The 15,141-nt window shown below is 41.1% G+C and overlaps 2 protein-coding genes across 6 annotated transcripts in view; both read left to right on the top strand.

The window, feature by feature from the left end:
- Positions 1–4,345: 4,345 nt before the first annotated feature.
- Positions 4,346–8,922, top strand: RANBP6 (RAN binding protein 6; the record flags this gene model as incomplete). Of its 3 annotated transcripts, none has more annotated exons than XM_082843262.1 (2): positions 4,346–4,540; positions 5,597–8,922. In XM_082843262.1, 2 exons carry the CDS (start codon positions 4,346–4,348, stop codon positions 7,661–7,663), a joined length of 2,262 nt encoding a protein of 753 aa, XP_082699388.1. In that variant the 3' UTR covers positions 7,664–8,922. The 3 variants fall into 3 exon arrangements, with proteins under 3 accessions (XP_082699388.1, XP_082699389.1, XP_082699387.1); XM_082843263.1 differs by having other exon boundaries at positions 4,346–4,481; positions 5,597–5,785; XM_082843261.1 differs by having other exon boundaries at positions 4,346–8,922.
- A 2,956-nt stretch (positions 8,923–11,878) lies between these two features.
- BRD10 (bromodomain containing 10) overlaps positions 11,879–15,141 on the top strand; it is a 105,140-nt gene continuing 101,877 nt past the window's right edge. For all 3 annotated transcript variants that reach the window (XM_082842816.1, XM_082842817.1, XM_082842815.1), the window contains exon 1: positions 11,879–12,566. In XM_082842816.1, the coding sequence (XP_082698942.1) occupies positions 11,974–12,566 (593 nt within the window). In that variant the 5' untranslated portion in view covers positions 11,879–11,973. The remainder of the gene's footprint in view (positions 12,567–15,141) is intronic.

Raw genomic sequence — 15,141 nt, 5'->3', positions numbered from 1 at the left:
AATATTTGAAAGCATACATCTGATAAGGGACTAGTATCCAGAATATTTAAAGAACTTTTGAAACTCAATAGCAGGAGGACAAAAAAATTAGATTTTTTGAAAAATGGGCAAAAGATGTGAACAAAGACCTCACCAAAGAAGATACACAAATGGCAAATAAACCCATGAAAAGATAATCCACACTGTTAGTATTTAGAGAAATGCAAACTAAAATCACAATCAGATACCAAGACATGCTCACTGGAATGACTAAAACTTAAAAGACTGATAATCCCACATGCTGACAAGGATGTGGAGCTAATGGCACTTTCATATATTTCAGTCAGAATGCAAAATAGTACATCCACTTTGGAAAGCATTTGACAGTTTCTTATAAACGTACACTTACTATTTGACCAAGTCATTTCACTCCTAGTATTTGTCGAGACATGAAAACATATTTTCCCACAAAAACTTGTACTCATATATTCATAAGAGCTTTATTCATAATAGCCTAAAACTGGGAACAACCCAAATGTCTGTCGATTGGTGAATGCATAAGCAAATTGTGGTGTATTCATATGATGGAATAAAAAGGAACAAACATGCAACAGAGTGGACGAATGTCAGAACCATTGTACAAAGTAAAAGCAGCCAGACACAAAAAGCTTCATACTGAATAATTCCATTTATATGAAATTCTAGAAGAGACAAAGCTATAGCAACAGAAATCGGATTAGTAGTTGCTTAGAGCCAGGGGTGCGGAAAGGAGGTTGTCTACTGAGGGACCCAAAGGAACTTTTTGGGGTAATGAAAATATTCTATATATGATTGTGGTCATGGTTACTTGACTGTCAAAACTTACCTAATTAAACACTTATAATTGGTGAATTTTATTGCACATGAGTTATACCTTAATAAACCTGATTTAAGATAAAAATACTTTGCAGTTTTTGCATCACATAATGCCTGGTATATGAATGAGTCAAGTTCCAGGTGGGAAAATAGAAACCACACTAAGTACTTCAAGAGGAGATTTAAGAGATTGGTCACACAGGTGTGAGAGACCTGAAGGAGTGAATAAATAGCACTGAGGTAATCAAAAGATGGTAACTGAAGGAACTGCTACCATCCCTAAAGCTGAAGGAACAAAACAGAACTGGTATCTTTGAGTTCAGAGCTATGGCTGAAACCTCTGAGGAAGGAGTGCCCCCAGGCTACTGTGGGTATATCTGCAGAGAGAAGAGATTGGGCTGCAAGAGGGAGGACATTGATGTCACCAGGAGGAAGGGCCACTGCTAGGGCAATCCAGACAAGAAAAGGAAAAACAAGAAGGATCAATCTCTTTTCTGTCCCTTTTCTATCCTCCAATATCTAGCAGCTCCTATTGGTGGAAATTATCAGGGACCCAGCTGAAAAAGGAGAAATTTTGTTTCCAGAGCCTAACCTCAGAATCAGAGAACAAATTAGAGAAAGTATGAATGTGAAGCCGAAAGACAACATGTAAATGACACTTCTGGTTTATCCCACTTTTAAGAATATTAAGATTAATCAGGAACTTTAGGTGGTTTCATCCTTCTCCCTCTATTAGTAAGTTCCCAATCAATGTTTCATTTAATGGTTTTAGCATCCATTGGTTACTGTTACCTACATTCATTATTTCATTTGGGGTTACAACACAGCAATTTTCTGATTTTAGCATTTTTGTGCTCCTTTTATCTGGAATTCTATCAAGAAGAAGTGGATAACTATTTGGTTATCCTGAAATACAGTTTGTACAGAAAAGGCAGGAAAAATCTTGATTATTCCTCTTTATCAATTTTCAGTTGGTGACTTAGCATCCTCCAAAGATGATCAATGCATTGGTGGCTTTTGTTAGTATTAGAAACTCAGAACTTTTGTTGATATATTTAAAGTTTTTTTAATCCATTGAAGGCATTCTTTTTGATATTCATATTGTTCCATATTAGATCGGTAAGAGCCTTCATAGTAGTATTTTTTGTTTTCTGTATTTTTATTTATTCTGGATTATTCTTGAAAAAATGTCAAGTATGTCCAATTTAATTCTACCCCCTATGTCCAATTTAATTCTACCCCCCTCATTTGACTCTAAATCTCTCAGATCTTGGAAGAAATTTGCAACTTATTTTGCACTTTCTTCACTTAGTAAGCTGCTAATAAACACTCGAATTGTCTGCTGTTGAGTCACCTTATGGAAACATTCTTAAATGGCCTCTCAACAGTGCAAAGTATTTTAAAAGCCAATTTTAATTACAAATTTTCATAAAGTTGTTCAACTCTAACCAAGTCTTCAAGTCCAGTCTTGAAATCTTGGTTATTATGTGTGCTTCTTGGTGGGGGGGGGGGGGGGAAGGGAAATAACAATGCAAAAGTTAAATGCAAGCTAGAGAGGAAGTACCTTAAGATTTTAAATCTGTGTATGTTTTTCTAAAATAAAAGAACATAAATATTTTTCCTAAAATGGATTCAGTTTAACTCTTACTGTTGTAACAATGACCATCACCATAGAGTGGGAGCAACTAGAGAACAAAAAGGATTTGGGGACTCACGTTCTTAGGGAAGCCTCTTTTTCCTCCAGAAAGAGTTAGCAGTCTTTTGGTCTGCATTAATTCTGTTCTTTATACATGTGTAGGTAAAGAAATAGGTAAATTGCAGCACCTCCAACAAGATGCCCAGGCCATTGGGGAGATTTCCTAGGCTTCTCCTTCCCCTCTATGTTGCTATTGATATGACTTCTTAAGACCTGCAATCCTTCCCCTCTTTTCTTTCCCTCCACCACTGCTGTGATTTAGACTTTCAGTGTAATTGAACTAGGTTATTGTCCTCCTAAATGCCTCCAGTCTTCACACTTCAGTTTTTGCATTGCCATCAAAGTAATCTTTCTTAAAATGGATTATTTCACAGCCTTGAATAAAATCCTTAAAAGGCTCCTCTTTACCTTTGGGGGAAAAAAAAAAGCCAAATCTCTTAACATGGAATATAAGACTCTTCATGATCTGGCCTCTATATAACTCTTGTCTTCTTCTTTACTGCCTCCTATGTCATCCCCAAGACCCTTAAGTCCCATACCCAATGCTCCAGCAAAAAGTACTGACAGAACTCATCACACTAGGCTCTCAGACCTTTCTGCATTTGAACACAGCTCTTCCCTTTACTTAGAAACTTCTTCTATTTCTTCAAATAGTTAATAAAAATCCATCCATCAAAAGTCAGCCCTGAGTTTCCATTTCTCATCTAAAATTAGTATTATACCTATCTTACCAACCTTGCAAACCTGTATAATGGTCAAAATGACAGAATGGCAAGGTGCCAATACAAAAGTAAGATCTAATCATTGTTAGAGGAATGATCATTGTTTTTGATTGACACACTTGCTTGAATTAAAGAAACAATATTTAGCCTCAGGGGCATTTATTTCTTAGAATAATCTCAGCAGCTTCCTACTAAAAGAAAAACTGTAAAGGCATTTTACAGTTTGCAAAGAAAATCTTGAGTGACGTGACCAGGGATACAAAATCAGTTTAGAGACAAGACCAGAATTCTAGTCTCCTGATTACTAGCCCAGGTCACTTTTCATCATACTTTACTCAGTTGTCTTTCTCATTCTTTATTATAATCCACAGGCCAAGTGATTCCGACACACACCTGAGTCTGCACACCTAATAGTGGGGTAGTAATCATTGTCTTTATCTTTTATTGTACTTATTTGATGAACAGCTTTATTGAGGTATTATTCACATGCCATAGAATTCACCAATCTAAATTGTACAATTCAATAGTTTTGAGTATAATCACAGAGTTGTGCAACTATCACCACAATCAATTCTACAATATTTTCATCACCCAGAAAGAACCCCCCTGACAGCCGTCATTCTCTATCTCCCTTCCCCTTAGCCATTGCCAAACACTAATCTATTTTCTGTATGGATTTTCCTATTTAAGCCCTTTTATATAAAGGGAATCATACATGTGGCCTTTTGTGATCGTCTTCTTTCACTTAGCGGCTTTTCAAGGAGTACTCTCTGTTTTAAAATTATCAGTGTAACAATAGAGATAGTTTAGAAATAAAGAAAAGGCGAAAAAAAATCATCCATAATCCCATTCTAATACAATCAATATCATACTTTTCTTTCATTTTCTTTCTCCTCGGTAGGTACATTTTCATCTGATTGGAAAACTGTTGGAGAGCGACCCTCGCTCCCACCTTCCCAGAGCCCAGACCGAGGGCCAGGCAGGGGAGGAAGGAGCGCTCCCGCCCATCCCCGCCGGCGCCTCGTTGACGTCACTCCTTCGAGCCGCAGACCCCCGCCCTCCTGCTCCGTCGCGGTCGCTTTGACAGAACGCGATGGCGGCGTGCGGGTCTGCCGGAGTACCGGCGACCGTGTCGGGAAAGCAAGAGTTTTACCAGCTTCTGAAGAACCTCATCAATCCAAGCTGTATGGTGCGGAGACAAGCAGAGGAAATCTATGAAAATATCCCAGGTCTGTGTAAGACTACATTCCTCTTAGATGCCGTCAGAAATAGAAGAGCAGGTTATGAGGTGAGACAAATGGCTGCCGCCCTGCTACGACGGCTTTTGTCCTCTGGGTTTGAGGAAGTCTATCCAAATCTGCCTTCTGATGTTCAGAGGGACGTCAAGATTGAACTGATACTGGCTGTTAAGTTAGAAACCCATGCTAGTATGAGGAAAAAACTTTGTGATATTTTTGCAGTGCTGGCCAGGAATTTGATAGATGAGGATGGCACTAACCACTGGCCCGAAGGTCTGAAGTTCCTTGTTGATTCAATCTACTCTAAAAATGTGGTTCTGTGGGAAGTTGCACTTCACGTTTTCTGGCACTTTCCTGGGATTTTTGGGACCCAAGATCGGCACGATTTGGATATCATCAAACGGTTGTTGGACCAGTGTATTCAAGATCAAGAACATCCAGCAATCAGGACATTATCTGCTAGAGCTGCAGCTGCATTTGTACTTGCTAATGAGAATAATATTGCTCTTTTCAAAGACTTTGCAGACTTGCTTCCTGGAATCTTACAGGCTGTGAATGATTCATGCTACCAGGATGATGATTCAGTGCTAGAATCCCTTGTTGAGATTGCAGATACTGTACCTAAATATTTGGGTCCTTATTTAGAAGATACTCTGCAATTGAGTCTAAAGTTATGTGGAGACTCTAGACTTAGTAATCTGCAACGCCAGCTGGCTCTTGAAGTAATAGTGACCTTGTCTGAAACTGCAACCCCAATGTTGAAAAAACATACAAATATTATTGCACAGGCAGTTCCTCATATATTGGCAATGATGGTCGATCTACAAGATGATGAGGACTGGGTAAATGCTGATGAAATGGAAGAAGATGATTTTGACAGCAATGCAGTTGCTGCTGAGAGTGCACTAGACAGACTGGCTTGTGGGCTCGGTGGAAAACTTGTTTTACCAATGACTAAGGAGCATATCATGCAGATGCTTCAGAGCCCTGACTGGAAATATCGACATGCTGGATTAATGGCCTTATCTGCTATTGGAGAAGGATGCCATCAGCAAATGGAATCAATTCTAGACGAAACAGTTAACTCTGTTTTGCTTTTTCTTCAGGATCCTCATCCAAGGGTGAGGGCTGCAGCCTGTACTACACTTGGACAGATGGCTACAGATTTTGCACCTAACTTCCAAAAGAAATTCCATGAAACGGTGATTGCAGCTCTGTTGCGTACCATGGAAAATCAAGGTAATCAGCGTGTGCAGTCACATGCAGCTTCTGCGCTTATTATTTTTATTGAAGACTGCCCCAAATCATTGCTAGTTCTATATTTGGATGGTATGGTGAGAAATCTACATTCCATCTTGGTGATTAAACTTCAAGAGTTGATTCGCAATGGAACTAAGTTGGCCTTGGAACAGCTTGTGACAGCCATTGCCTCAGTTGCAGATACAATAGAAGAAAAATTTGTTCCATACTATGATATATTTATGCCCTCACTAAAGCATATTGTTGAGCTTGCTGTTCAAAAGGAACTCAAACTTCTGAAAGGAAAAACTATTGAATGCATTAGCCATGTTGGTCTTGCTGTTGGGAAGGAAAAATTTATGCAAGATGCATCAAATGTGATGCAACTGTTGTTAAAAACACAATCAGACTTAAATAATATGGAAGATGATGACCCTCAGACCTCTTACATCATTTCAGCGTGGGCCAGAATGTGTAAAATTCTTGGAAATGATTTTCAACAGTACCTTCCACTGGTTATTGAGCCTCTTATTAAGACTGCTTCAGCTAAACCTGATGTTGCTCTCTTAGACACACAAGATGTGGAGAATATGAGTGATGATGATGGATGGCAATTTGTAAATCTTGGAGACCAGCAGAGTTTTGGAATTAAGACTTCAGGGCTTGAAGCAAAAGCAACTGCTTGCCAGATGTTGGTTTATTATGCTAAGGAGTTAAGGGAAGGATTCGTGGAATACACAGAACAAGTTGTAAAATTGATGGTTCCTTTACTGAAATTTTATTTCCATGACAATGTTCGAGTGGCAGCAGCAGAGTCCATGCCTTTTCTCCTGGAATGTGCAAGAATTCATGGCCCAGAGTATCTTGCACAGATGTGGCATTTCATATGTGATCCTTTAATCAAGGCTATTGGGACCGAACCTGATACAGATGTACTCTCAGAAATAATGAATTCTTTTGCAAAGTCCATTGAAGTAATGGGAGATGGGTGCCTCAATGATGAACAGTTGGAAGAACTGGGAGAAATACTGAAAGCAAAACTTGAAGGGCACTTTAAAAACCAAGAACTGAGACAGGTTAAAAGACAGGAAGAAAACTATGACCAACAGGTTGAAATGTCTCTGCAAGATGAGGATGAATGTGATGTTTATATTCTGACCAAAGTATCAGATATTTTGCACTCATTATTTAGTACTTACAAGGAAAAGATTTTACCGTGGTTTGAACAGCTGCTTCCATTAATTGTAAATCTAATTTGTTCTAATAGGCCATGGCCAGACAGACAGTGGGGATTGTGCATATTTGATGATATCATAGAACACTGTAGTCCAACCTCATTTAAATATGTAGAATATTTTCGGTGGCCAATGCTACTAAATATGCGAGACAACAACCCTGAAGTCAGGCAAGCGGCTGCTTATGGCCTGGGTGTTATGGCACAGTTTGGTGGAGATGATTATCGTTCTTTATGTTCAGAAGCTGTTCCGCTGCTGGTAAAAGTTATTAAGTGTGCAAATTCCAAAACCAAAAAAAATGTCATTGCTACAGAGAACTGTATCTCAGCAGTAGGCAAGATTTTGAGGTTTAAGCCTAACTGTGTAAATGTAGATGAAGTTCTTCCACACTGGTTGTCATGGCTTCCATTGCATGAGGATAAAGAGGAAGCTATTCAGACTTTGAGTTTTCTCTGTGACTTAATTGAAAGTAACCACCCAGTTGTACTTGGTCCAAATAATTCCAATCTTCCAAAAATAATCAGTGTAATTGCAGAAGGAAAAATGAATGAGACTATTAACTGTGAAGATCCTTGTGCCAAACGCCTAGCTAATGTCGTGCGTCAGGTACAGACTTCTGAAGAATTATGGTTGGAATGCATTTCCCAGCTTGATGATGAGCAGCAGGAAGCCTTACAGGAGTTGCTAAATTTTGCCTGAAGCACCTTAATATTACTTGAATATCATCCACCATAAAAGTAACTCTGAACAAGTTTTGTGCGTGGATTCCATTATGATTGAGAGAACTGTTCTCTTCCTGCTAAGCAGTTTATATGCCTTCCCCATGTTTCTCCAGGATTAGTCAGTGTTATAGCCTCTGTTTACCTTGCATGTTTTATCTCTTAAACACAGACCTTGGTGATAACCTGTGCTTCTGTTGTCTTAAAATGTTTGTCACCTTTCCTGTAGTTGATGTGAAGTATATAAATTGTTGCTATTTGTCTGAATTATTGATGCTGGGCAAGCAGTATACTTGGTGTCAAGATGTCATGCTGCCTACCACAAGATGCTAAGAGCTCACAAAGATGGGATAGGAGAACTTCCAGGACAAACATCTTTGGAATTGTGGGTGAAGAATATAGTGGCAGGCTTATTCCTCCTTGATAATACTCCTAGTTATCATAGTAATGGGAGGATGCTGAAATTGGAACAGAGATTTGAGATATTACAATGGATGTGGGAAGTTTTCTCCATAATACATATGAACGTTTTAATAATGTCCTCCTGAGACTGAGATATATCCATATTCTAGTTCCCAAAGTGTCCAGATGAGAGTTAAAACTTTGAAGTCTTAGACCAGTCTCTTTTTTTTCAAGTTATCCAGGACTCTAAGGACCATGGTTACTGAAAAGCACATCCTGGTACATCTAACATTGGTAGCATGTAACATACTGTAACACAGTGTTTGACAAATAGTAAATAATATTTGTGGGAGTCAATCACTGTTATGTATTTGAGCAGAATATTGCATTGTGTATGTATGCCATTTTTTCCTGCAAAGCAGTTCAACAAGAAGAGAAGCCCTGATTCAAAGTGGGGCTTAAATAGATTTCTATTTTGGAGAAGTTCTTAATAGATTATATAGTAGCATTAAAGAGAATTCTATTGTGATCATGAAAGGGAAGCAAAATTAATTTAATCTTTAAACGAGAAAAAGAAAACAGCTTTGAGAAGTTATTTAGCAGTAGGTATACATTGTAAGAAAACAGTTCTGTAAATCTAGGGTTAATTATATTAATTGCAATGTTGGTCTTTAATGTCAGGCTTTTTGTAGGGTAGAAAAAAACCTTTCTACTCAGCAAGCTATTAATCCAAAATTTAAGAACAAATACATCTGTCAGGATTTCCTGGGGCTATTATGAGTACTGTCTATGTAACATATTTAGTAAATATTTAAGACTTAGTAAGTGCTTAATAAATGGTAGCTGTTATTGCTGTTGGTGTTTTTACTTCTGCTGTGTTCTTTTTTATGGTTTGGAATTCCTTTTACATTAGAATCTCTGTTTCACCTCCTACAAGTTCATGAGCAGGCCATCTAGGCCATTGTGGACAGATATGAAGTTGAGATTTTAGATATGCAATTCTTGTACATTCCCTACAATTATTTATTGTTAATGAGAGAAAAAAGAAAAGGACATTAGGTACAGTATAGTCACAATTTTAAGTTTATTTAAGATAAAATTTTAAAGTATAGATGAATAAATAGAAAAACCCCACTACAAAGTATTGATATTACTGTAATAGAGGTTTTCTCTGGATGGTGGGATGGAAAGGCAGTTTTTCTTCTTACTTATCTATATTCTAAAAGTTCAAGCACCTGATTCTATTTTCATACTAGCTAAGATCTCAGTCAATTTGGCCTCTCCATGACCTATAGCTGAGGTTTCTTCTACTCACCTGCACCTCTTTATCTTAATTAGTATCCCTTAATTAAGAAGCCCTTGGTAAACATTTCTAGCAATTCCCTACACTCTCCTACATGAGGAACTGGAAAATCTACCATATGACTTGGAATTAGGCACCTGGAGAATTTTGAAGTATGACAGACCTAGATTTGAATTTTGGCAAACTACTTTTTTAACCTAAACAATTCTCCATCTGTGAAATGGCCATAATACGTAGCTCATAGGATTGTGAGAATTAAAGGAGGTAACGAATATAGAGTGCTTAGTGGCACAGTGTTTGATAAATGCAAGCTAATATTATCCGAGAGTTGTGAAATAGGGTTGGTGGCTAAAGAGAAAGAGGTGATATTTGCTGGGGTGAGATGGGTGCAGATTCTTGGGCTTTGTCAAAGGAAATGAGGGACGTTCAGTCAGACAGTTTTGGCTGTCAGTCCCTGAAGTCAGACTGGTCTCTGCCTTTGTTCCTGAGCTGAGGTACATCTGTGGGCTCTATGGAGAGAGAATGCTGTAAATGCCTAATACACCACAAATGTCTGATGAGGTGAGAGGAGACCGTGAAAACTAGATGATGGGTGTGCTTGTTGGCGGTGGTAGTAAACCTCAAAAGTGTTCCCACTTAACTGTTTTACCTAAGGCTGCTGTCTAACTTAACTGGACCAAAAAAAGCTTTTAAGTTTGAATTTTATCAGTGCTTTAAAAGTCCATATTAATGGGAAGTAAACAATCATAATAGTCAGTATATCCCAATCATTTCATTATACAGCTTTCCCTCTTTTTTTGGCCTTCGCCGCGTGGCATGTGGGAATCTCAGTTTCTCGACCGGGGATGAACCCACGCCACCACCCACCCCCACTGCAGCGGAAGTGCGGAGTCTTAACCACTGGACCGCCAGGGAAGTCCCCACTTGCTTTCTAAAATTTTGATTTTTGTATTCAAGTAATTCCAGGTTTAAAGCAAGAGAGTTCTGTGTAAGGAGAAAAAGTAATATGTGCATCTTTAAAATAGAACGTGAGAAGATAGTAATAACTGCTTTAAGGACCCACTAGTTCCTTTCTCCTCACTTTAAGCAATATGACAACTAATGGAATGATAAGTTCACTTTTTAGACATTCCCTAAACAGTAATTTTAAAATGTGTAGTGAGATTGTAAGGTCATGCTGCACAGCTTAGATTTGAAATATCTGAAGACTGTTTTCAGTCCCAAGGATTTTTAAAAATGAGGTCCCATTCCCTTTCTTTACTCTTAGCAGATGTCAAAAATCGAGAGGGTGGAAATGTTTTTCACTAACGGAAAACATGGGATTAATTTCCAAAACAGGAATTGATGTTAAGACCTGGGAACAGGAGTTTGAGAAATTCAAGTTCCACAAATCATCTCCTTTCCTTTTCCATGTGAACATGTTTCAGTTGGTCGAGTCCTTCAACCTCCTTTCTAGACTTCTCAAAATTCTAGTTTTATATTGAAAAACCGGCAGTCACAGGGGGAGGGAGTGTGCAAAGAGAAGTTTTTTACAAAAGGATAGGATTTACATTTTATGCCTTCTTACAATTCACTTTCCATCGACGAAGGTTATCTAGCAAGCTCCTTCAGGATTAATTTTAGCTTTTAGCGCTAATAGGGGTCTCACAAAAGAAATATCCTCTTGCAGCACCTGATTTAAAAACCCTTTCGGCCTCCCTCTCAGGAGGTGGCAAGCAAAGCTGCGCAGGCGCCTTGCTTCCCTCTTCACTCCGCCCCTTACAGTCGTCTACAAGCTGATGACATCATTGGTCTGTGCAACCTACCAGGCCTCAGGGCCTGAAGCTGAGACTAAGTCCTTGCTATCGCTTAGCGGGGCGGGACGTGAAGTCGGGCTGGTGGTGTTGTACTACGCATGCTCACCGTGGACGGCGACGGTGCCTCTTTCTTTGCGTCTTTCCACAGCTCGCCCCAACCTGGAGGGGGGGGGCCTGAGTGCCCTCCCCCTTCTCTTCCCCCCGCCCAGCAGGGCTTCTAACTGACAGTTGTCGCCGGGCCCCGTCCGCGCGCCACCTCCTCCTGCCCGGGTCCCCCGCAGGTAGAGAGGGGCGGGAGGGGGTGTGAGGGAGAGGAGGAGAAGCCCGAGCCGCGGCTGCCCTGTGCTTCGGCCCCCTCCGGGGAGGCTAGAGGAAACCCCCCTTCCCCCTCGCCCCCTCCCAGCCCTCAAGCCGGCCCGGGAGGGGGTGGGGCGCCGAGGCCGCGGAGGCCAAGCCGGGCCTGGCGGGTGAAGAGTAGCCGGGCGGGGCGCGGAGGGGTGAGGCAGGCAAGGGCCGCGCGCGCGCCGCCGCCGGGGGGAGGGGAGAGGAGGGCACCTAGGCTCTCCTCTTCTCTCCCCCCTCCTCCGCGCGCCATGTAACCCCGCCCCGCTGGCGGCGAGCTCGAGACCCCCGCGCGCACCGAGCCGAGCCGGCGGCAGAGGAGAGCGAGGCCCGATGCGGCTGGGGCTGCGCGGCGCAGCCGAGCCCTGAGGAAGCGGCCCGCGCTCACGCGTGCCCCGGCGCCTCGAGCGTCCGCTCCACACCGCCCAAGCTGGGCCTGCCGGGGGCATGAGCGTGCCCGGGACGCCGGGGGAGATGGAGCCGGCCGGGGAGGAGGAGCGGCCGCCACCGGCGGCCGAGGAAGAGGACGACGACGACGAGTTGGTGGCAGCGGCGGCCCCGGCCTCAGGGCCGGCCCGAGGAAGGAGTGCCTCTTCGAGGGAGGACGCGGACGACCAGGAGGAGGAGGAGGCGATGGTGGTCGGGGGCGGTGTCTGCAAGGAGCAGGAGCTGACCTACGAGCTGCAGCAGGGTTACCGCATCCTGGGCGAGTTTCTGCAGGAGAAGCACCGAGGCCTCACCTCCCCCTTCCTGCAGCCCTTGGGGGGCGTTGCCACTGGGGAGGAGGAGGCGGCCGAGGGGCCGCGCAGCGGGGGCCGGGGCAGTCGCGCCCTCCGGCAGCAGCCCGGGAAGGGCATGTGTCTGCTGAAGATGGAGGAGAAGTTCGCCAGCGGCCAATACGGGGGCATCACCGAGTTCGTGGCGGACTTCAGGTTGATGCTGGAGACGTGCTACCGCCTGCATGGAGTGGACCACTGGATCTCCAAACAGGGCCAGAAGCTGGAGATGATGCTGGAGCAGAAGTTGGCGCTTCTGTCTCGGTGAGTGAGCCCAGTCCCTGGCGGGACTGACGGGCTGACACAAACACACCCTCGCACGTGTCCGAGGATGGGTTGGGCCAGGGGCCGGGGGGCGTCGCTGATAGGTGCTGAGTCGGTGCTGGAGAACCCCGGGAGGAGGAGCAGCGCTGGGCGGGGGCCCGCAGGGGTATGGTGGGTGTGGGCTGAGAGAACCCTACGCCCAGACGTGAAGAATCTGAGACGGAAGCCGAGTCCCGAGTGCCGAAGAGCAGGTAAAGTTTTTAGAAGTAAAGTGAAATGGTGCCCGTAGGAAGAATTACAGGAGTAGGGAGAGGAAAAGTTTAAGTGGGATGGAAGTTGGACCTGCAACTTTTAGACAGTTTTGGCAAGAAAATTTTAAACGTTTTTGGAATGAAATACCGTTAGAAAATTAATTCTGGCTCGTGTAAAAGGGTGATTTCAGAATGTTAAAATAATAACTTTACTGCTCAAGTCGGCCATCGGAGATTTTATAGCGTGTAATTAAATGGTTAACAATTACTGTGGCGTACTCCTGGTCTTTTTTCTCAGCTTCATCTGAGCAGACTGAATTTTTGCATCAACACAAAATTTTTAATACATTTCGGTATTGGTGTCTATTCTACCAGAAGTCACAGGCAGTTCAGATGGCACGATGCTCTTGGTATACTCCACCCATATATCCAGAGTCAAGTATTTTTCTTTCGTAAGAGGAAATAATATAGCAAAGGAGGCTACTAAAATACACGTATTAATTTATAATTCTGTAATTGATAATGAGCCAAATTAATTTCTCTATCGGAAATTCTTCAGGAATAGAAAAATAATTGAATGTTGTTGGAAATCGTGGTTGAAGTGAACCAGTTGTTTGACTCTTTACTAGTGGAAGTGAACTTGAACAAGTCACTTTACCTTTTTGGCCTCAGTTTCTTCATCTGTAAAATGGGCATAATGACAGTACCTAATTAATAGGTTGCTGTAGGATTAAATGCATTAATAAATGTAAAGTCGAAAGTGCCAGTCCCATATAGTTAGCCCAAGATAAGTTTTAATCATTATAATACTAGTAGTGGTAGCTGAATAAAATGAATATTTTCATATCTGAAACTGGGAAGTGTACTAGTGCTTTTATCTAATAGCTCCTGAAAAGTTGTGTTAATTTTTTGGTCCTTGATTATAACTGTAATTTTAAAATAATCTAATCTGTCACTGGCTTCCCATATGCTGTTTTCGAGACTATCAGTGACTTCTTTCACTGAAAACAATGGTTAACATAGCGCTTGACTCATTAGGGCAGCTGTATTTAAACTAAGGAGCCTCTTCTTGAATCCATTCATAATGTAGGATTATTTGGTAATAGAATAATTCCCAAGTTTGTCTTGTATATTACTTTTAATATTTTATTTAGCGACATTATATTTATGTAATGTGTTCTTTACCCTTGTCTCCACAGTGTTTTATAGTTATGACTCACATAAGAAACAGTCCTTTCACACGTCATTATTTTTAAGTAGTAAAATACCTTCCAAATTGATGTCACAAGATTTTAGACCTGGAAGAAACCATAGAGTTCTAGTCCAAGCATCTAGTTTTACAGACTGGAAACGGGTGTTTAGAACGAGGCTGGAGAATGGCTGCATCAAAGTGCTAAGAAGTTGCTTATAGGTTTGAATAAATTACAGGTGTTTTCAGAAACATTTTGTATATAGTGTTTCTTAAGCCCTGCAAAAGAGCAGGGAGACTGTTTCTCTTCACATAAAGGTAAATTTCTGAATGCTTTGAATCATTCCTAGTGACTAATGTTCAGAATACTGTATTCCCATATGATCTAATAGAATCCATACTTAGAACTTAAAACATTCTTTTGTTTATAAACATAATAATGTATTTCTGATGTTCTTAGTCCAAGAGAGAGAAAATTCTTGCAGTTTAGTAGCAAAAAGTAATGTGATGGTCTCAAAGAGATAATTAAAAATTTGACTTCCTCAATTTTTTGGTATTTGATGTATACAAACATTTTGTAAATAATAGATTTGACAAACCACACTTGTAGATGCTAGAAAATCATTTCTTTTTCTGTACTAGCCTACAGTCTGAGTCATTACTAAATAAATGCTTTGAGTGGGCACAACTTTCAGAAACCCATAGGTTATAACTGTTTTGTATGCAATTAGTAAATATAGATGCTCCAGAACAATATTCTATAGACTGGGCACATGAGTATGATTTTCAGCAAATAGGTGACTCAGATACCTTATTTATAAATAAGTGGTATATGGTATTTTAGTAATGAAAAACAGTCACTTAGATATTATCATTTGTTCTCTTTTGTCTTCTAGTATATGTTTGTAAGATATTGAATTAACCCTTATTTTGAAATTTACTGTAAGAATTTTACAGCTGCTCCATACACTACTGAGCCTTTTAGTGAGCAAGAAATCACATACATTAGATATAGAGGGTGCCACATTATCATTACAGAGCAACCCAATGACATTAGTACCTTGAGCACATTGTATAACTTAAATCTCAGTTTCTTCATCTGTGCTATGAGAGTGTTGATTGTACAAATATGTAT

This window comes from Leucopleurus acutus (assembly GCF_964270905.1).
Source record: "Leucopleurus acutus genome assembly, chromosome: 7".
Classification (NCBI taxonomy): Eukaryota; Metazoa; Chordata; class Mammalia; order Artiodactyla; family Delphinidae; genus Leucopleurus; species Leucopleurus acutus.
The sequence above is the reverse complement of the archived record's forward strand: the minus strand, read 5'-3'. Positions and strand labels throughout refer to the sequence as shown.